Below are 21,964 nucleotides of genomic sequence, written 5' to 3'. Positions count from 1 at the left end.
GAATTAATGAAAATATTAACAGAATTAGACAAGGATGCAGGTAATATATATCTCTAACTTAGATCCATGTTTATTCTCTTGCAGAGTTAGTGAACAATAAATAGGATTTATAGCAAAAATATCTATTCTATGCGCATGTTCGACATCTGACTATGCGAAGGTATTAGCACCTTCAAATCCATGCATTTGATTATTTATATTTTTCCTTCGAATTTGATAGATAACGAAACTGGTAAAATCGCTACCTGTTTCTCAAGAAACTAGAGAAGTTAGCCGTGATGTGATAAAACAAGCCACTTGATGAGGGCCTTTGTCACCCGTTCTGCTAAAGTCGGTGAGACTTCTTCCCTCCTACTACTACATTTGGTTAGGCTTCAATCACTCTTACTATCATAATTAATTTAGTGTAAATTTTTTGGTATAAAGGATTACTTAGATAGCCGGTGGTTGTGTCATCATAGATTTAATTATCACAGAAGAACTGTCTATATTTTCTATTTGATTCTATGATTGGATTTGAGTTTTCTAGTTTGGTCTTTAACAGCTGAAAGGTCAAGAATTAAAGGCACTGTCCATAGCCGAAGAAGTTTAGCAATACAATGAACCAGAGCAGGAGATCTTAAATCCGAATCTAAAACGTTATCATGCAAAATGAATCAGCTGGTTATTTTTTTTCTTTTTTCTTCGAGTTGCTGGATTTTCTTTTTCAATTTCTTACTTATTTACAGTGAAATGGTTATAAGTCACGATTATGGGGCGTTAGTTACAATCCTGAAATTTTTGTCCAAATACGAGACTTAAATTGTTCCATTGAAAATATTTTTAAAATAATATTTTTTGATATTTAAAACATTTAGAAATTTAGTCAAAGAAAAAATTAAATTTTTTAAAAAAATAATTTTATTAAAATTACTATATATAAATTTATTAATATATTTTATTTTTAAATTAAAATTAAATCATAAAAAATAAATTATTTTATGAAAAAATATATTTATACAAGTTATTCTATGCATGAGTCAAAAAATAAATTTATTTAAATATAGATTTAATTTAATGATAAAGTTTTTTTTTTGAAATGAAAATCGGGAATTGAAGGAGTAGAACTGAGATCTCTCGTATTTATTTAAATGTATTTACTACTAGAATTAACTTATGAGTATAATTTAATGGTATAGTTAAAATTTTTTTTATTTATTTTCTTACATTTTAATTATAGTTTTGACATAACCATTTAGAGTTTGAGATAGATTATATTGTATCTAATATTTTTATTTTCATTCGAATTAAAGTTTTTTCTTGAAATTATTTATTTTATTATTTTGTATAAAATTAAAAAAATATTATTATTTTTATTATCATTCAAGTCTAAAAAAACTATATATTAAAGCGATCATTAATTTAAATATTATTTATCTAATATATTAAAAATATTTTTATCAAATAATAGTTTTGGTCAGAAAGGAGAAAAATGAGTTAAAAAAAATTGAATGAGAAAATTTTAATTGATTTTTAATATTTTTAGGTTAATTGTTTTAAAATTTAATTTAATGCATATTCGACACTGTTCCTGTTCATTATAAATTTTACGCTAGATATTAAATTTCTTTTTAAGAAATTCATTTTATTTAATCAAATATCTAAAAAGACGTAAGAAATTAAGTAGATTCTACGTTAAATATTTAATAGTTTTTTCTTCTTTTTACAGGTAAAAAAATAAAAATAAAAATAAAAATAAAAATATAAAATTTTATCTGTTTATTTCAATAATTATACAATTTATTGTTGAATACTTTTCTTTCTTTTAAATATAATTATAATAATAGGGGATATTTATAATTTAATTTTTAATTATTATTATTATTTATAAATTAATTTTAATATTTTTAAAAATAAATTAAAATATCCTTATTTTTATTTTTATCAATAAATAAATTATTTCATTCAATTTTACCGTTATGCCAAGATCAAATTATCATTTTTCATATATTTTTTTTATAGAACTTAATTTTTCACTTGTAACTTTTAATAAATAATTTTTTTTAAATGAAAATTAAAAGTCGAGAGTAGAACTAGAGATTTATTCAGATGCACTTACTATCAAAATAAGCCTATGAATGTTAATAAATAAATCATTATAATTAAATAATTAAATTTTTCTCAATTTTGAACGTGTCATATCAAATTAATCGGATTTTAGTCTCCAAAATCTAAAAGATTATACATTTGGACTTTTCTCAAATTCAACAAAAATAAAAAATAGATCCTCAATTAATCTTTAGAACATAGAGAAACATCAAAATTAAAATTTTAATTAATCATAATCTTCAACTTACCACAAAACTAAGATATTAATCAAAATAAATTTGTATTTGAATAATCATATTTCATAAATCTTCAATCAACTAATTACATTTCACAATTCAATGAAAAAAGTTTTATAAATTTACAGATATGTAATTTAAATTAAATTTTACAAATTATAAACCAAAGGTTTTGCATTAATGAGACTTTATAATATTGTATCCACAGTTAGAGAGCTAAATGATAAGAGATAATTGATAGAAAGAATGGGCGAGCAATAGATAAAGATAATAAAGAAAAAAAAAAAGAAGTAAGAAGGATGGAAGCTTTGGTGAGGGATTTATGGTCGTAGTCGAGAAAAAAAAAAAAAGAAGAAGAAGAATGTACGTGGTGGAGAATCTCGTGGTTGCATAATAAAAATAAAGATGATTGAAGCATAAGGCTTTTTATTTCTTTTTAGAGTTAAAGAGTGAAAATATGATTTAATTGGAAGTGATGAAAATAAAATGAAATTTAAAAAATTTTAATTTTTTTTAAAAAAAAAAAGAAATTGATAGAAAGTATACATTTGGTGGATGGAATGATGTAATCGTTTAACAAATTGAATATTTAAGATGTTGTAATATATTTTTTAAAATATAAAGGGAGACTTACAAATAATAATAATAATATTTAAAAATTAAATTATAAACCTCTTTAATAATAATAATTATGAAAAATATAACATGAACGATGATAAAGAATATATAATTTTAATAATTTACAAGATTTTAAAAAATAAGACAGCATAATTAAAAATGGAAAAGCTCTACATTTTATTGCAATCGAACGACGTCGTGAAAGATGGGCTAAAAACCGAGTTGATATTCAACGACGACGCCTTTGTTGATTAGCTGAAAAAACAAGTCTCTCTGTCTCTGAACGAATCCGATATCCAGCCATTGCCATATCACCTGGTTGAGGAGGAAGAGAGGAAGATGCTGAGGGTAGCCGCGAGGAGGCTCTCATCTCTACCATGGAGGTCTACGCAAGCAACCTCCTCCGTCGTCCATCGAAGTCATCGTATTTCTACTAATGATCATGACGCCGATGACTTGTCTTCTTCCAGATCCGTCCTCTCTCCCGATCGTGACTCCTTCACTCGTGATCTAATCAGAGGTGAGCTCTTTCTCTCGTCTTTTTCTCCCATCTTCGTAGATTTTAATAATTTTTCCGCGTTTTAGGTTTGAATATTTCGTCGTCTGAGCTAAAATTACTTTTATTTGCATGTTTTTTGTATTTTTCGGTTCCCTTTGATAATAGAAGAAATGTGAAAACCGCTGCGAATTATTGAGGTTTGACTATATGTCTTCTTATCTGGTTTAATATAGATTTGAACGTTTGAACTTTCATTTCTCAAAATTATTTTTTGGTTTTGGTAGAGTATCTTCTCTCTATCTGCTATCAAATGGGAGTGGCTGATATAGTTTCGTGATAATTTACAAAACCTTATATAATTATCACTGTTTTATATTGGTGTGTGTGTATATAGTTCGATTTTGCGCTGCTCTATGCTTTAATCAGTTAACTGGACATGATTGGACTGTGCATTTATATAGTTCCTTCTTATTTTGTTGAAATTTATTTGAAATTTTGTGCTTTGTTTGGATTGAGAGAATTGGGGAGAAAAATAAAAGAAATTTAATTTCTTTAAATTCTCTAGCGCAGAGAAAGGAGGAGAAAAGAAGAGAATTGTATTTCTTAATCCCTTAAAATGAACCTAAAGCACTTTTCACCAATTCCACCGAATTGGAGAGAAATAGAGAGAAGTAAGATTATTAGTATGAAAATTTTTTAATGCCCTTCAGTTTTTAAATGTTTTCTTTTTAAAATTGCAAGGTATAATAGTCATTTCTCATCATTTTTGTAAGAGAGAAATTATATTTCTGTTCTCTTTCTTCTAAAAACCTATCCAAACAATGAGAAGAAAATTAAATTTCTATTATTTTCTCTTCTCTTCTCTTCATTTCTCCTCCTTAATTTCTCTTGCTTCCCCCTCTACAATTAAGGATCCAAACAAAGGGTTGTGGAAGATGTGAAGAAATTTCTGTTGCTCTGAAGAAGTAAGCACTCTGCTTGGAGAAATCATATGCTTTAGTAGACAGAAATCCTTAGTCTTTTGAACATCTCCCTTTTGCATTTTAATCATATCTTTTCTTCCATTATCTATGTTCTGGAAGGTAAATAGCAACTCCTCAAAGCATGAGAGAATAATGTTCAATTTAAAATTTTATACCATTAAAATCTTATCACAGCATATTGAAGTGATAGGGCTAGGACACTTGCTTGGATGATGATATGGTTGACCATGTGTTAAAGATCACTCTTTTATCTGCAGTTTTGTATGGATTTGCTGCCTTAGATTACATCTATACTTAGTAGCATGTTGAATATTTGCTAGCATGGAAAATGTATAATATGATGCTAATACCATTGGTGACATTGCTTCTACGGTGAAATTGGTTGATTAGCATGTTACAAAATAGCAACACGTTTATAGGCAAGGACTGTATGTCTGAGGTTGTGTGCACAGTACAGCATTATGTTTATTATTTTCTCACCTTATGATTGTCCGTTTTAGCTTATTGTTTTGAGAATAATGTTGGGATGGAGATTATAATAAAGCATAAGAATTAAGGAGTGCATTTCATCCTTTATTAATGAAACCTTTGATGAAAAGAAGAAAAAGAGAGCAGAAGATTTAAGAGAAAATACTTGATTATTACCCTCAAGCCAATTGGGGTATATATATTACTTACAAGAGTACACACTAGATAAGAAAATAAATTAATTCCCTAATTATAGCTCAATCATATTACACAATCATATCCCTAATTATTATTACAAATCTAGGCTATATTTACAAAGATAATCTCAACACTCCCCCTCAAACTGGAGCGTACATATCATATGCTCCAAGCTTGTTACAAATATACTCGATTCGTGGTCCTCGAAGTGATTTTGTGAAAACATCAGCTAGCTATCATTTGAGTCGACAAAGCTAGTAGAAATACATCCGGACTCAATCTTTTGCCTAATAAAATGGCAATCCACCTCTAGATGTTTCGTCATCTCATGAAAAACTGGATTTGATGCAATACAGAGGGTAGCTTGATTATCACATATCAATTTCATTTGGCTAGTATCACTATATTTCAATTCCTGAAGGAGTTGCTTCAACCAGATGAGTTTGCATGTTGCTAAAGCCATAGCTCGATATTCTGCTTCTGCACTTGATCTTGCAACCACACTCTATTTTTTACTTTTTCAGGATATGAGATTCCCTCCAATCATAATACAATATCCTGAAGTAGATCGTCTATCTGAAGGGGAACCTACCCAATCTGCATCAGAATAGCCAACAATTTGTGAGTGACCCTTATCCTCATAGAGTAGACTCTGTCCTGGAGCTCCTTTGATATGTCTAAGAATGCGAATGATTGCATCCCAATGACTACTGTATGGAGTTTGAAGAAATTGACTAACCACACTTACAGCAAAGGAAATATCTAGTCGTGTGATAATGAGATAATTAAGCTTGCCGATAAATTTTCTGTATCTAGCAGGATCTTTAAGTGGCTCCCCCTGTTCAGGAACAAGCTTAACATTTGGATCCATGGGAGTGTCCACATGTCTATAGTCTAACATGCCTGTTTCTTCCAATATATCCAAAGCATATTTCCGTTGAGAAATTGTAATACCTGTTTTAGACTATGCCACTTCAATTCCCAAGAAATATTTCAATTTTCCCAGATCTTTAGTTTGGAAATGAGAGAGATTCCATCATAATTATTTCCTGTAATGATAATATCATCAACATAGACCACCAAGTAGATGCATCTATCACCATTGTAACGAAAAAATACGGAGTGATCAGAATTACTTCGAGACATTCCAAACTGTTGAACTACAGTGCTAAATCGTCCAAACCATGCTCTTGGAGACTGTTTTAGTCCATACAAAGAGCGCCGAAGACGACATACTAAGCTTGACTCCCCCTGAGCAATAAACCCTGGAGGTTGCTCCATATAAACTTCTTCAGCGAGCTCTCCATGAAGAAAGACATTTTTAATATCCAGTTGATACAGAGTCCAGTGATTAATTGCAGCCAATGAGATAAGGAGGTGAACAGAAGCTATTTTGGCTACGGGAGAGAAAGTATCACTGTAATCAAGCCCAAAAATCTGTGTGTAATCTTTAGCTACAAGGCGAGCTTTAAGGCGATTAATTTTGCCATCAGGTCCCACCTTAACTGTGTAAATCCATCGACAACTAACAGTAGACTTACGAGGTGGTAAGGATACTAGTTCCCAAGTTCCATTGTTATGCAGAGACTGTCTTGAGTATGGAGACAGCAGACATAGCAGAGATAAAAGTATAATAGGAAGGAGACAAACGATGGTAACTCATAAAATTATAAATGGGATGAGGATTTCGGGAAGAGCGAATACCTTTTCGAAGAGTAAGAGGAGTAGCTGCTGTAGTTGAAGGCATGATCGAAGTAAGTGATGATGGAACGGGAGGTGAGTCATTAAAAGTACCTGCATTGCATTAGGGAGAGAAATGTCATTGTTATTAGCAAATGGGTGAGACCGACGTGTATAGACCTAAAGAGGTGGCATAGGAATGAGAGATGGATACACTTGCGGCAAAGAAGAAATAGGAGCCGAGGTACAGGCAAAGTGCTAGGAACAAAAGTTTTGTGTGTTGGACTAGAAGAAAAGTAAGGAGAGGTTTCAAAAAAGGTGACATCTACAGACACAAAATATCTGTTAGTAGTAAGATCATAGCATTTGGAACTTTTTTGAAGCCGTGGATAGTCGAGAAAGACACATTTAACTGATTTGGGTTGGAGTTTGTCTTTGCCAGGAGTATGATCATGAACAAAGCATATACATTCGAAACACGCAGAGACAACTAGGTGGAATTCTGGTTAGGAAATAAGACAGAATGAGGACTTTGATGCTGCAAAACAGAGGAAGACATTCGGTTAATCAAGTAACAGGCGGTGATGACAGCTTTCCCCAAAAAACGCAATCATATCACACAATCATATTCCTAATTATCACTACAAATCTAGGCTATTTACAGAAATAATCTCAACAATTAATTTTTAGAATCAGTATGTATCGTATTTGGTTATCTCAATGGATCATTTTAAGATAATTCTAGGGGCTATGATGTGCTGTTTTTCAGTTTGTTCTTCATCACTTGTTGAGATTAATTAAGAGTACACTTATCATAACATAACCTTTTCTGTATTTATATTTTTCTACTAATGTTTTTCGGTATTTATATTTTGTGCTTTTTTTCCTCATACTTCTTTCAGACATCCATTTTGTATTTTTTTTTTCTCAAGCATTTCGGAGAGAAATCTGCTCCTTATAGTGGTAGTAGTGACAGACTAGCTTATTTTCCTCATCTCTTGAAATTTCATGTATTTGCAGCATACTAATTTGTAAATGTTCTTTTTTTTTTTCAGGGTTTTCTTCTGAAGCTCTTGCCCCAGGACATGATCTGGGTATGATCTCAGATATCCCAGCTACAGTCGCAGCAGTGAAGAATCCTACTTCAAAAATTGTATATGATGAGCACAATCATGAGCGTTTTCCACCTGGTGACCCCAGCAAACGTGCTTTTGCCTACTTCGTCCTCACAGGTGGCAGGTTTGTGTATGCCTCGTTAATTCGTCTTCTTATCCTCAAGTTTGTTCTGAGCATGTCTGCCAGCAAAGATGTCCTTGCCCTTGCATCCCTTGAGGTAGATCTCTCCAGCATTCAGCCCGGGACCACTATTACTGTCAAGTGGCGTGGGAAGCCAGTTTTCATCAGGCGACGAACTGAAGAGGATATTAGGTTGGCTAACAGTGTTGATGATGCCTCCCTTCGTGATCCTCAGGAGGACTCATCCAGGGTTAAGAATCCTGAATGGCTTGTGGTAGTTGGGGTTTGCACCCACTTGGGGTGCATCCCATTACCCAATGCTGGTGACTTTGGTGGGTGGTTTTGCCCATGCCATGGTTCACACTATGACATCTCTGGCAGGATCCGCAAGGGGCCAGCACCTTTCAATTTAGAGGTTCCTACTTACAGCTTCTTGGATGAGAATAAATTGCTTATTGGGTGAGAATTTCTGCAAGAATTTTTTTGTGGAGCATTTGGTTTGTGATCATAATAGACGTTGTCCCTTGCACCTGGGAACGACACGACAGTTTTGCAAATTTCTTCAATTTTTTTTTTTTTTTAATGTTGGCGTTTAGCTTAATGCTTTTTCATATGAGCAATGTACTTGCTGTCATTACTTGACCAGGTTATAATTTTTGGGAATAATACACCTGGATGTTGCTTAGCATTCTCAGGTTAATCGTATGAAGAATTGAAATTTTTTGGAATTGCTTTTTGTGATCATTAATTTTTCATTGAAGATTTCAACGGTTGGCACGGATGAATATACTGGGGTGTTTGGATGTTCTTTAGGGTCCTTTTGAAGCATATGTTGATATGGAAGAATTGTAAGATGATAATCAGTGAGTAAAATTTAGGAATGCTTTGCATCTAAACTTGCTTGTTGAATTGTGGTTATTTGTGAAAGGGGAGAGGATAGCCCGAACTTGGTGTGAGGTCAGATGTGTATATGCATTTTTTTCTGTTGATTCTCTCTCTCTCACATTTGGGTCCTCTTCTAGATTTAAGCTGACTGGCGATGCAGCACTAGAGGAAACAAGAAACAAATCCTTAAGGAAAAGAGAAGTAATTCTCAATTGTATTATCCTCGAATAATTGTTATAATCAAAAGCTGCGGGATTTTATAAATTAGCCCTATTTACAGAGCGCACAATCCTAAACAAATCAGGTTAGGAAACCCTAATTTATTGAATTAGGAATATTAGCTTGGTGCAAATATCGAGTGCTTATAAGAAATTTTCTGCATGTTTTCTTTCCCACACTTTTTTTCTGATCCTTTCATTTCATTTCCACAAAAGCCCTTTAATGCCTCCCTCCTTTGTTTTAACAATTAAGCTAACAAATGGCTTGACGAGTATTTTACTTTATAGCCGTATAATATGAATTTCCACCAAACGTGGAGTCTTTTGGGAGCAAAACCCATGTCTGTCTTGCCCCAATTTTAGTTTCCTTCAGCAAGCAATTTTCACACAAAATGTTAACATCAGAAGGCCGTCATACTTGAAATTCTGTAATTTGACTAATTATTACTATTTCCTTGAGATAAGAAGCCAGCAAACCATTGAAGCATGGGTGGAGACCCTTCAATAATGGGGTAGGTAGTTCTTTGTTTTAACTATCAAGACTATGTAGACTACCCATGAAAGAGGTGTGAGAGCAGAGCAAAATGCTGAAACATCAAGTGAGCTAGATGTGTTGGATAGGAACTAATGCTAGTGTGCCTCCATATATATCAGGGAGTTGGCTCTCATCAACGTCTTCAAGCAGAATGGATTTTAATTTTTTGTTCTCAACAAAAGTTATCTGCAGAAATTTGGAAACCATGTCCTCATATGCACAATACAGCGAACAAAATAGAGTTAAAATTTTAAATATATATATATGTGTGCATAATGTAGTTGCTCACTAAAAAGTCTGAAGTTTCTGAAATTTTGAAAACATCAAACACCATAAGCTTCTTAAATTTACAGAATTTTAGATTTGGGGCGCTGCTTCTTATATTTCAAACTTCTGGTTTCAGATCATTCATTTCATATTTAGGGATGCTAATCCTAAAAGTATTTACTAAAGATCTGCCTGTTTGAGACTGAGTGCTTAAGAAAATTGGTCCATTGAAAATATTTTCCTAACCAATGAAAAACTGAGCCATTTCTAAAGAAAATAACTTTCTTTTCAAATGGGAAAAAAAAGTATTCTATCTTTTGACAAACTCATTGAAATTGAAGAAATATTTAGGGAACAATATAAACAAGTACCAGTTAGGATAATGAATTACTCAGAAAGAAAAACATTTCATACCTTCTTCTTTGTTTTGTTGTTAATGAATGGAGAAATAAGCTTCCATGCAGTCATGAACATGGAAGGCACATGGACTATGAACAATTTGGCTAACCTCTCCGGATAGAAGTCCTGCAACCGAAACATTCATATTATCACTGCAAGTATTTTTACCTGCTGCTGCAGTATCCCATAATTACCTTATTCCAAAAATTAACATGGAGAAGTAGAAGTGAAACTTCAGGAAAAGAGGAGAGGTAAAACACAATCAATTTGCACAATTATGCATCAAATAAATATAATACCTGCAGTATTGATAGAGCTGCTAGATATCCACGTATGTCACTGTTAGTGTATCCCCATCCTTCAAGATCTGCAATGACCACAAACTTTTCCTGGCCAGTTGGCATTCTGCAACCCAGCAAGAGGTAACATAAGTTTGATTTATTGGCCAACTTAAACAAACATCTTAAATTAAACTAACATCTAATGATCGAATTAACAATGTTCTATCAAATTGTGAGGGGATTGAAAAGAAAATAACGAGGTCTATTCGGATTAGAGAATGTCTGGTGCATGATATATTTCTCAGAAATACACACAACCATCTTGCTCAATTCACATGGTCAATTTTGTTTTTGGGGGAAGCATCTACTGATCAATATAGTTTCATCAGATTTAATCGTATTGGTTGAAATAAATCATTTATGTCAAATTTCAATAATTTCATGTAAATCACTGATATATTCTTCTGCACAGATCATGGAGATCCAAAGTCAAAATAGATGAAGAGAATTACCTTTCACATACCCTTTCAAGACCGAAGACTAAAAAACCTGCAAGTATTTAAAAAAAAATCCCATCTTTATTGTATGTCTAATTAGTTAGAGCAGGATGCTTCAAAACTTCCCATTCTAATGCAAATACAAAGAACAAAATTTGAATGAGGCAGTTGTAAACATGACGAAACTCAAAAAATAAGGGAGGGGGGGGGGGGGGGTTTCCAAGCTTAAGACTTACGCTTGAACTCCTCCAAATTTCCATTGGAGGGCTTATGCTTGGCAGCAAAGAAAACAAGTACAGGGTGATTCTTCTTATCAACGCCTTGCATAAACAACTTGTTTTGGGCAAGTTCATTTAAAATATCTGATGTAGATACAAAGCCATTAGGGAGAAATGATCGCCTCCAGCTTAGGTACCTGAGAAACAAGGTAGAAGCCTTCTCAATGTCCAATTCACGAGCTCGCAAAAATCTCCGGAGCATCAAATCATCCACTGCCTGAAAATGGAAAGCAAAACATACACACATTCTAAATGAAGTGGAAAATTGGAAGCAAACAGAAAGAACGACATCTGCTCAACTTCACCCGAGCTGAGATCAATTCAGGTTTCGGATTTGATGGCGAGACAAAGTAGAAATCGTATGAAACATCAGCAAAAGACTTGTCCAAGTCTTTTACAAATAAAAAAGATAATGGAAGAGAGCAGAAAATTGGGAAACCTTGGCGGAGGGATCTTCTCTTTCGACATGGGCTCTCATAAGACGGACTTTGTATTGCTGTATCTCATTGCTTTCCTCTCCATTTGCTTGCTCGCCATTGTTGAATTCCATGTTTCCTTGATTCTTCAACAACTAATACGAAATTTGATTGCAGAATTCTAATCCAAAGAGAGGATTCACCGCAGTTGGAGAGTTCGTGCAATCGTGCTTTTAGTTGTGAAGTAATGGTCTGGCTTATGCTCACTCAGGAGAAAGATGAATTAATTTTCTACTGATTGATGGTTTTCCTGAAAACATTTTTTAAAAATCTTTTATGTTTTTAGTGCTTGAATTATTTAAAACGTTGATTGATAAAAATATAATTGTCATTTATTTAAAGAAAATTATTTTATAATAATTTTATCTTTTTAATTGAGAATTTCACATGTTAAAAATCTTACTAATATTGATTTAATTTTTCTTTATAATTTTCATGATCATATTTTAATTTTATATTATAATTAGTTATTTTAATTGTGTTGTGTGGCAGACTCAAATAAATAGAAAAATATACACATAAATTTCTGACAGGACATGTATTGCTTATCTATACTTCAATTTTTCATTATATTTAAGTTAGTAAAAAAATCAATTGATCAAAAGTATTTTTCTAATCAATGAGAAATTTAAATTATTTTTTATATTTTAAAAATTTTATTAATATTACTAATGTGTCGAAAATAAAACTGAATTGAAAAAAAAAAAAAGGTTAACATTTATGAGTAATCATTTTGACGCTCAAGCTAATAAATTATTAGAATGGGCAAATGTAATAAATTATTTTGAGTTTAAATTAAGTGTGTAACAATGCGTACATTGAATATGCACTTTTGCTTTTATACTGGAAGAAGATATAGTTATTTATCACACCTTTTAGAAATCCGACTAATACCGGCTAGTGAATAAAGAATTTCGTGACTATAGATGTAATGGGAATCTGGTAGATTATATTCGCTAATGGTACCTTTCCATTAACACTTGACCTACTCAGGAGAGGGTGAGTCTTGGTGAAGCACCGACGGTTACAGTGTCTTGGTCTTCGTTTCTATGGGTGAGACTTCTGTGACCGTGTGTCAATTTACTAGACTCTTATCACGTGATCCTGTTCTATGATGACAGATTATGGCTTACTTTGGACGATTACTATATCGTATTAGAGGTCTTTCATTAATCTTCAATTTTTCAGATTCGAATATTACGATTGTCTCACGATCTTGGACATGTGGCATGTCCGGATTGGCTCTTCATACCACGTTTCTTCGCCTGTTCCTGGACATAAATGATGACTACATTGCTTCTCGAGCTGCAATTAAATCTGCCGCGAAAATCAGAATATAAAAATCTTTCTTCTCCTTCGATTACCACCTTTGCTCTCAATTGCTCTATGATCTTCAAAAAAGACTTGACCACTCAATTTCTCATTCTTACATTTCCTTAAGGTAATTCTCATTTCTGCTTTTTCCATAAAATTGAATAGAACCTCTTCTTCTTCTTCTTCACCATCCTCCTCTAGTGGAGGTTCCACCTCAAGTTCTTCCTCCGGAGTCCCATCCAAGCTCCTGCTCCTATCATTCCATTACGAGCGATCCATGATAACGAAAGCATCTTTGTGAACGACATCTTTTTCGTGCTGACTAAGAATGATGTAGACCGATTGCATGACAACTATCAGATCTCTTGGGATACTTTTCGGATTTATGCTCCATACCCGAGCGAATGTGTGGACAATCAGATCCCTATAGAAGATACAATCATGGTTTATGAAGAGCAACTGAAGGCAGATCTTTAATTTCCTATGGACCTATTCTTCGTTGAAGTCCTTCATTTCCACAAGCTTGCAGCCGTCCAACTGCACCCAAACAACTGGAGGATTTTGGTGGCTTTCCGCTTTGTCTGTTTTAACAATAACATTGAGCCAAGCATAGCTCTCTTCTCACAGTTGTATCAGTTGGGTATCCAAAAAAATAAAGAATTATGGTTCTTCAGTGAGAAAAAAATGCCACCCTCTTTGACCGGATACCTTCCTTCTTGACGCGCTGGAAGAACAAGTTTTTTCAACCTCCACCATAGGGTATCCGGGGGTTTTGGTCATCTCCATACAAGCTGAAACATATATGTGGAGTTGAAAAAGGATGGGGTCCTAGTCACAGAGGGATAAGGAAGAGGCTTTGGATGTCCTCTAAAGGATGGCTTCAACCCAGAGAATGGATATTAAAGTGGCAGTAAGGAACACCACTTTATCTTGGTAAAGCCACTTTCAGGCAAAGCAAGCTTAGATGCCTCAGCCAACCGTTTAGCAAATCCCTCTAATGACCTTACCTTCACCTACCGAGTAAGGTATTTTTACTTTTTAACTATTTTTGCCTTTGACATTATTTTTCTTACTCATTCTTTGCACAACATGGCAAAAAAGAAAACTAAGTTCGCCGAAGCGGCATGTGTAACGACCCGAAAATCGGACCGCTACCGGCGCTAGGATCCAGATCGGCTTAAGATCGCTGGGACCCGTAGCAAGCCTGACATGTAATCTGTAAACCTGTTTAATCCCATACATGATCAACAATCATACATAAAAATTAAAACTTTTCTTTCATACATTCTATCATACACCAAACTCAACCTGTGCATACACTGAACATAAACATAATCATAACCATTGACCCCTCTGTGGGATCTCATCAATGCCCCAATGGGCGATACAACATAAGTTGAGTTGGTTTACATAAACATCATAAGACATCTAAGATCATGTATTAAAAGGGACAACAATACCCATAGAGTCAAGCACAACTTCTAATCCTCAATATCATTATACATAACATGACTATTCAACTTTACATCATCTTACAATTTATCATGTCCACTTTCTATCTATTACAAACACATGACTTTACTCTTCTTGACTTCTCTGTCTAGCCCGTACCTGCAATCCTGGGGGATTAGGGAAAAGAGGTGAGCTACTAGAGCCCAGTGAGCAGAATAATGGAAAACAACATTTAAAATCTCATGCCATCATGTAATGCAACACATCACAACAAATCACATCTCGGATGGTATTGTCACCAATAGTCCTCTACATTCCAAAGTGCCGGGACGTAGAATGGGTACAACCGGTCTTTCTCTTAACATAACATATCATAACATTCCAATGTGCCAGGGACGTAGAATGGGTACAACCTGGACTTTCTCTTACATAGTGCCAGGGACGTAGAATGGGTACAACCTGGACTTCCATACCATATCATGCCGTAACATCATCATACCATATGAGGACTAAAGGATCACCCAATAACCAATCCACATCAACATCATAAATGCAATGCAACATATTCGTGAATTCTAATGCAAACAACCTAATTCATCACATGGCATTCATGATGCATGAACATGCTAAAAACTTTATGATTTATTTGCTTTAAATCGTAAAGGTTTATTCTACTCACCTCTGGCTGAAGCTCTACTGACTCAGAAGCAGCTGAACTCACTGCTGGGGTCCTCGGTTCCTCGGGTCCGAATCTACACAGGTGAACTCAAATGAGGGACCAAACAACTAGAACATAATTCTAAAAACATCCCCCAAAAACCCCCTAAAATACCTCAAAACAATCATGCAAAAACATGCAAGGGAAGGCTGAACAGGGCACTTTCGGCGGCAGGTTCGGCGGCCGAAAGTCCCTTCAGAGCTGAAAGTCAGGCAGGTTCGGCGGCACCTTCGGCGGCCGAAACTCCCAGACAGAGGCGAAACTCATGCATGTTCGGCGGCACTTTCGGCGGCCGAAACTCCCAAACAGAGACGAAAGTCTCCTTTCGGGGGCAAGCTTCGGCAGCTGAAGGCTGCTTCCACAAGCATGTTCGGCGGCCGAAAGTTCCTTCGGTTGCCGAACCTGGTTTCCCCTTTAGTGGCAGAAACTCAGCTCTTCTATGCATATACGCCTCCCATTCCATCCAAACATGCATAAACTTATTCTAAAACACACATACACAAGCATACAAGCTCCTAGGGGCTTCAAACTATCTAAAACCCCATCTACAACACATCAAACATGCATTTGCAAGCCACATTGTTCAAAACACAACATAAACTCATAAACCTAACCATAAGCTAAACATGCATTCTACCCCATAGATCTTCATAAAACTTACTTAAAACATGCAATAAGCTTAAGATCGGCTCTTACCTCTTGAAGATCGAGAGAGAGACGACCTAATCTTGGAGATGGGAGATTTTCAACTTCCTTGGGTCTCCAAGCTCAAAACTTGCTCAAAACTTGAAAATCTTCAAAACAAGATGAAAACTTGTGAAAATCATGAAAGATTTGAAGGAAGAACTCAAGGAACAGTGAGGAACGGCGGAGAGCTCACCTTGGCCGAAAATGGGGAAAAAGCTCGCCCGTTTTCGGCTAAGGGACCCTTTTATAGTGGCTGGCCAGGCCACGTTCGGGGGCCGAACGTGCCTCCGCATGCATGCCATGTTCGGCGGCCGAACCTAGTCTTCCCTCACTTATGCCTTCGGGGACCTAAGGCACACCCAAAATGCCTGCATGTTCGGCGGCCGAACTTGAGGTTCGGCGGCCGAACCTGGGTTTTCCTCCAAGGTTACTTTCATACAAAACTCATTTTCCTTTTTACTTAAAAGCATCAAATACATTAAAACATTTTATGAAAACATGGTTTTACCCTTCTAGAGGTCTCCGACATCCGAGATTCCACCGGACGGTAGGAATTCCGATACCGGAGTCTAGCCGGGTATTACATTCTCCCCCCCTTAAGAACATTCATCCCCGAATGTTCCTCAACTAGCACATAGCATGGCATACACATATCATACATACAAAGCACATAAAACTCACAAGGAACAAACCTCAGAAAAGATAAGGGTATTGCTGGAGCATGGACTCCCATGTCTCCCAAGTGCACTCTTCCATATTGTGGTGGTTCCACAGGACTTTCACCATCGGGATTTCCTTGTTTCTCAGCTTTCTGATCTGGGTGTCTATGATCTGCACTGGCTGCTCGACATAGGTGAGATCTTCTTGGATCTCCACACCAGGCTCACTAAGAACCTTGCCCGGATCTGACACGAACTTTCTCAGCATGGAAACATGGAAAACAGGATGGATTCTTGCCATTGAAGCAGGCAAATCTAGCTTGTACGACACATTCCCAATCTTCTGTAAGATTTCAAAGGGTCCGATATATCGTAGGGCTAGTTTACCTTTCTTCCCAAAGCGAACCACTCCTTTCATTGGAGACACTTTGAGCAATACCAGATCCCCCTCCTGAAACTCTACTTACCGTCTGCGGATGTCTGCATAACTCTTCTGTCTGCTTGCAGCAGTCTTGATTCTTTCTCTGATTATGGGTACCACCCTGCTGGTAATCTCTACTAGCTCAGGCCCTGCCAAGGCCTGTTCTCCAACCTCTTCCCAGCAAACAGGTGATCAGCACTTCCTCCCATACAAAGCTTCATATGGAGCCATCCCGATGCTAGCATGATGGATGTTATTGTAGGCAAACTCCACCAAGGGTAGATGTTGCCTCCAAGAACCACCAAAATCTAGCACACACATTCTAAGCATATCCTCGATAGTCTAGATGGTCCTTTCTGACTGTCTGTCAGTCTGGGGGTGGAAGGCAGTACTGAAATCCAACCTGGTACCCATGGCATTTTGCAGACTCCGCCAAAACTTGGAGGTGAACTGGGGCCCTCTATCAGACACTATTGAAACAGGAACCCCATGCAGCCTGACGATTTCATCTACATACACTTGCGCCAACTTGTCCACAGAATAGCCACTCCTGACAGGGATGAAGTGAGCAGATTTGGTGAGTCTGTCCACAATCACCCATATGGAGTCCAATCTGTTGGACGTCGCCGGTAACCCCACTACGAAATCCATAGTTATATTCTCCCATTTCCACTCTGGAATAGGTAGCGGGTTAAGCATTCCAGCCGGCTTCTGATGTTCCAACTTCACCCTCTGACACACTTCGCAGGCTGACACAAACTGTGCCACTTCTTTCTTCATCGCTGGCCACCAATAAACTTTCTTCAGATCTTGATACATCTTGGTGGCTCCGGGGTGAACGCTGTATCTTGCATTATGAGCCTCCCTCATAATGTCTCCTTTTAGCCCTATGTCATCTGGTACACACAATCGACTCCCATAGCGAAGGATCCCCTTACTGTCAAATCTGAACTCACTGTCCTTGCCTGACTGAACAGTCCTGGCAATCTTTACTAACTCTGGGTCCTCATGCTGTTTCTGAGCCACTTGCTCCAGAAACACAGGTGTCACTCTCATCTGGGCCACTAAAGCACCTGTACCAGACAACTCCAACTGTAGACCTTCATCAATAAGCTTGTAAAACTCCTTCACCACTGGTCTCCTCTCAACCGTGATGTGGGATAAACTGCCTAGTGACTTCCGGCTTAGGGCGTCTGCCACGACATTCGCCTTACCCGGATGATACTGAATCTTGCAATCATAATCACTCAGCAGCTCTACCCATCTCCTCTGTCTCAAGTTCAAATCTTTTTGACTCAGGATGTACTGCAGGCTCTTATGATCTGTAAAGATCTCACATTTTACCCCATAGAGGTAGTGCCTCCACATTTTGAGTGCAAAGATTACTGCTGCCATCTCAAGGTCATTCTGCATTAGTACACAACCCAGTCCCACACGGGACGCATCACAGAAGACTGTAAAGTCCTCATCACTAGATGGCAGAGCTAACACTGGTGCTGAAGTCAACCTCTTCTTAAGCTCTTCAAAACTCTCTTCGCACTGGTCGGTCCACACAAACTTCTGATTCTTCCTGGTTAACCTGGTCAGAGGAGCTGCAATCTTTGAGAAGTCCTGAACGAACCTCCTATAGTAACCTGCCAAACCCAAGAAACTCCTGATCTCCGTCACTGAAGTGGGTCTAGGCCAGTTAGCCACAACTTCTACCTTCTTGGGGTCCACCTCTATTCCTTTCTCTGACACTACATGCCCCAAGAATGAGATGCTCCTCAGCCAGAACTCACACTTGGAGAACTTGGCATACAAGCCATGTTCCCTCAAGGTCTGAAGAACCAACCTCAGATGATGGGCATGCTCCTCTGCATTCCTGGAATACACTAAGATATCATCTATGAAGACAATAACAAAGTGATCCAGGTATTGGCTAAACACTCTGTTCATGAGATCCATGAATGCTGCAGGGGCATTGGTTAACCCGAACGGCATTACAAGGAACTCAAAATGCCCATATCTGGTCCTGAAAGCTGTCTTTGGCACATCTTCTTCTCTGATCCTCAGCTGATGATACCCAGATCTCATATCTATTTTGGAAAAACAACCCGCTCTTGCTAGCTAGTCGAATAGATCGTCGATCCTTGGCAATGAGTATTTATTCTTGGTAGTGACTTTGTTCAACTGCCTGTTGACTCGCGGTTGTCGAAGCAGGTCAAAAATAACCTTTCTGGTTATCAATAATTTACAACTGCAGATAGTGGTGAAAGGATCGAATCCACAGGGAATTGAAGACTTACCTATTTTTCTTATCAAGACCAATAAAATAAACTGAAATAAAAATAAACTGCAAAAGAAGAAAACTGAAAACGAGATAAACTGAAACGAGATAAAACTGAAAACGAGATAAACTGAAATGAGATAAAACTGAAATGAGATAAAACTGAAATGAGATAAAACTGAAAGAGAAATAAACGGAAAGCAAAATAAACTAAAACGAGATAAAACTGAAACCAACTAAACTCTAAGTAAAATGGGGGGGGTTTTGAGATTGATTTAATTAATCTAAAACTGAAAGCAATAAAAATAAGGCAAATAATAAAAATAAAGAGAAATAAATAATAAGAAAGATCTAGTTGAAGAATTGGATCCACTTTAGTTGTTGGGATTGATCATTGACACTTAGTTTCCTTTGGGTTGATTCAATAGATTAGTTATGGAGATGGAAGACGCTTCTCACCACCATTATCTCTCCTTATTATTAAACCAATTAGGGAACGTCCTCTAATTAATTACTAATTAACAAATTGCCAAGGAACGTCCTTGGGCCTTAGGCATTAAAACAATTGTCAATTGCATTAAGAAATAGAGAGATTCAATCCTAACTACCCAAACGTATGGAGATAATGCTAGATCATACAATTTCCTTAGGTTTTATCCCAAGTGTTCTTATGTAAGAATAATCTAAGCAATTACGGACTTAAATCATCCAAACTAACATATTATTACTTTGCAATCAAGAATCAACGTAGATCTAAACAACAAAGCAATATTGAAATCAAGCTTGAAATTGCATAAATATTGAACAACCAAAAGTTAAACAATGTTTGATCAAGTCTCCCAATCCATAAAACAACCAAAGTATCACCTAATCTTCAACTAGAATAAAAGATTTCAGCCTCTCATGGCTAAAACAAAACAAAAAATAAAAGAAAAGAAGAAAGGTAGAAGAAGAGATGTGAATTTCGTAGGTGTCTCCCAAGGGGAGCTTAAGGACCTGTAGAGGCACCTTATGTGGCTTTTTATAGTTGAAAAGTGTTTTCCTAGGTCATACTTACTGCCCAAGAGGTATTTTCTGCCCAAGATGTGTCTGAAAAGGAAAGAATCGCGCTTTTCGGCTTCAGAAGGAAGGCTGCGCGAAAATGCACTGCGGAGAGAAGTGGGTGCGCACGGTTTGGTCTCAGAAAGGGAAGGAGGCGCAGATTGTGCTTCCTAAATAAGTTTAGATGCTGACCTTGCTTCCTAATTAGTGTAGAGGCTGCCCAAGGTGCTGCCCATGTGCAACTTGCTGCCCAAGTTGTTGCAAAAGAGGAAAGAATCGGACTGCAAGGCTTCAGAAGAAAGTTGGCGCGCAGATTGCCTTCAGAATAGGAAAGGAGCATACCTTGTGCTTGAAAAGGAAGGAAGAGCGATCCAAGGCTGCCAATGGAGGAAGAAAAGTCATGGCTTGATGTTCATAAGGAAATATGCACGTACCAAGGCTTTCAAAAGAGGAAGGACGCGCGGATCATGCTTCCAGAAGAGGTGGCGCGCACATGGATTGCAAAAGAGGCAGGAGAATGCAGTCATTAATGTGCAGAAGTGGAAAGATATCTGTCCAGTCTTTAATTTTTAGGTGGAGCCTTCATTTGAATTTTGAATGCTGAACGCAGAAGAGGAAGAGCATCTCTTTGAGATCTTGCTGCCTAAATAGGAAGATATGACTGCTGCAGTGTGTGCACATCTTTGAACAAGGAAAGAAAGATCTGCGATTTGAATTTCAAATAATCTTCTGACTGAGCTTTCCTTGTTTGCTTTTGCTTCTGCACTTTCCTCATTTGGAAACTTTCCTTTTCTGGAAACTTTCCTTTTTTGGCACTTTTTAGCAGTTTTAAGAGCATCTTCTCCAGATTGTCTCTTTACACCTAATATCTGCAAAACATAATTAAAACCACAAAATTAAGTAGAAAAGATGTAAATAAACATCAAGAACATAATGATAAAATGGACTAAAATATGCTCTATCAAATACCCCCACACCTAACCTTTTGCTTGTCCTCAAGCAAATAAACATAGTCAAATAAGCTTTCTTTGCTACTTGATCCTTATTTCCACTTAAGCTCTTACTCTAGACACCTATTTCGAATCATTGCAGTGAAGAATATATGCATGAAGATTACTCACCTTCTTTTCTTGTTTCCCTTTACTTACCATGGCTAGGATTTGTTTTCCTCAAGAGAGACCATACATGCACATTATTTGTTAAGACTTTTTCTAGCTTTCGGTGTGACTTGCCCTTACCTTGAAGTACTTTATTCAGGCTTTTGCACTTTAGACCTTGGAAAGGTCACCAACCTATTTTTGATTGAAGGTTTATATTTTTCAGTTGGTCACCTATCCAAGTGGCTACTAGCTCTGTTCATAGTCTTTTGACCATTGGAACAATTTTTAATTTGTGCTTTTGAGGCCTTTGCCTTTGCTGAATTTTCTTTCTCTCAATGATTTGGGCAAATCAACACCAATTGCTACATCAAGTCACATTAAGTTCATTCACATAATTTTCAATTTATTCTCATCAATTGAGGGTCATCAATTTATTTTTCACCATGACAAACTCAAAGATT

The 21,964-nt window shown here is 36.4% G+C and overlaps 2 protein-coding genes across 2 annotated transcripts; one reads left to right on the top strand and one right to left on the bottom strand.

Annotated features, from left to right (window-relative positions):
• Window positions 1-3,123: 3,123 nt before the first annotated feature.
• LOC110621701 (cytochrome b-c1 complex subunit Rieske-4, mitochondrial) lies at window positions 3,124-8,734 on the top strand. The gene is made up of 2 exons (XM_021765988.2): window positions 3,124-3,462; window positions 7,826-8,734. The coding sequence occupies exons 1-2, from the start codon at window positions 3,282-3,284 to the stop codon at window positions 8,467-8,469; spliced, it is 825 nt and encodes a 274-aa protein (XP_021621680.1). The 5' UTR covers window positions 3,124-3,281; the 3' UTR covers window positions 8,470-8,734.
• A 793-nt stretch (window positions 8,735-9,527) lies between these two features.
• Window positions 9,528-12,067, bottom strand: LOC110620683 (phosphatidylinositol transfer protein 3). Its single transcript, XM_021764495.2, has 6 exons — window positions 11,806-12,067; window positions 11,325-11,583; window positions 11,104-11,140; window positions 10,610-10,715; window positions 10,326-10,436; window positions 9,528-9,830 (listed from the first exon to the last, which is right to left on the bottom strand). The coding sequence occupies exons 1-6, from the start codon at window positions 11,914-11,916 to the stop codon at window positions 9,714-9,716; spliced, it is 741 nt and encodes a 246-aa protein (XP_021620187.1). The 5' UTR covers window positions 11,917-12,067; the 3' UTR covers window positions 9,528-9,713.
• Between the last annotated feature and the right edge of the window lie 9,897 nt (window positions 12,068-21,964).

This window comes from Manihot esculenta, chromosome 8 (assembly GCF_001659605.2).
Source record: "Manihot esculenta cultivar AM560-2 chromosome 8, M.esculenta_v8, whole genome shotgun sequence".
NCBI classification, from domain to species: Eukaryota; Viridiplantae; Streptophyta; class Magnoliopsida; order Malpighiales; family Euphorbiaceae; genus Manihot; species Manihot esculenta.
The sequence above is the reverse complement of the archived record's forward strand: the minus strand, read 5'-3'. Positions and strand labels throughout refer to the sequence as shown.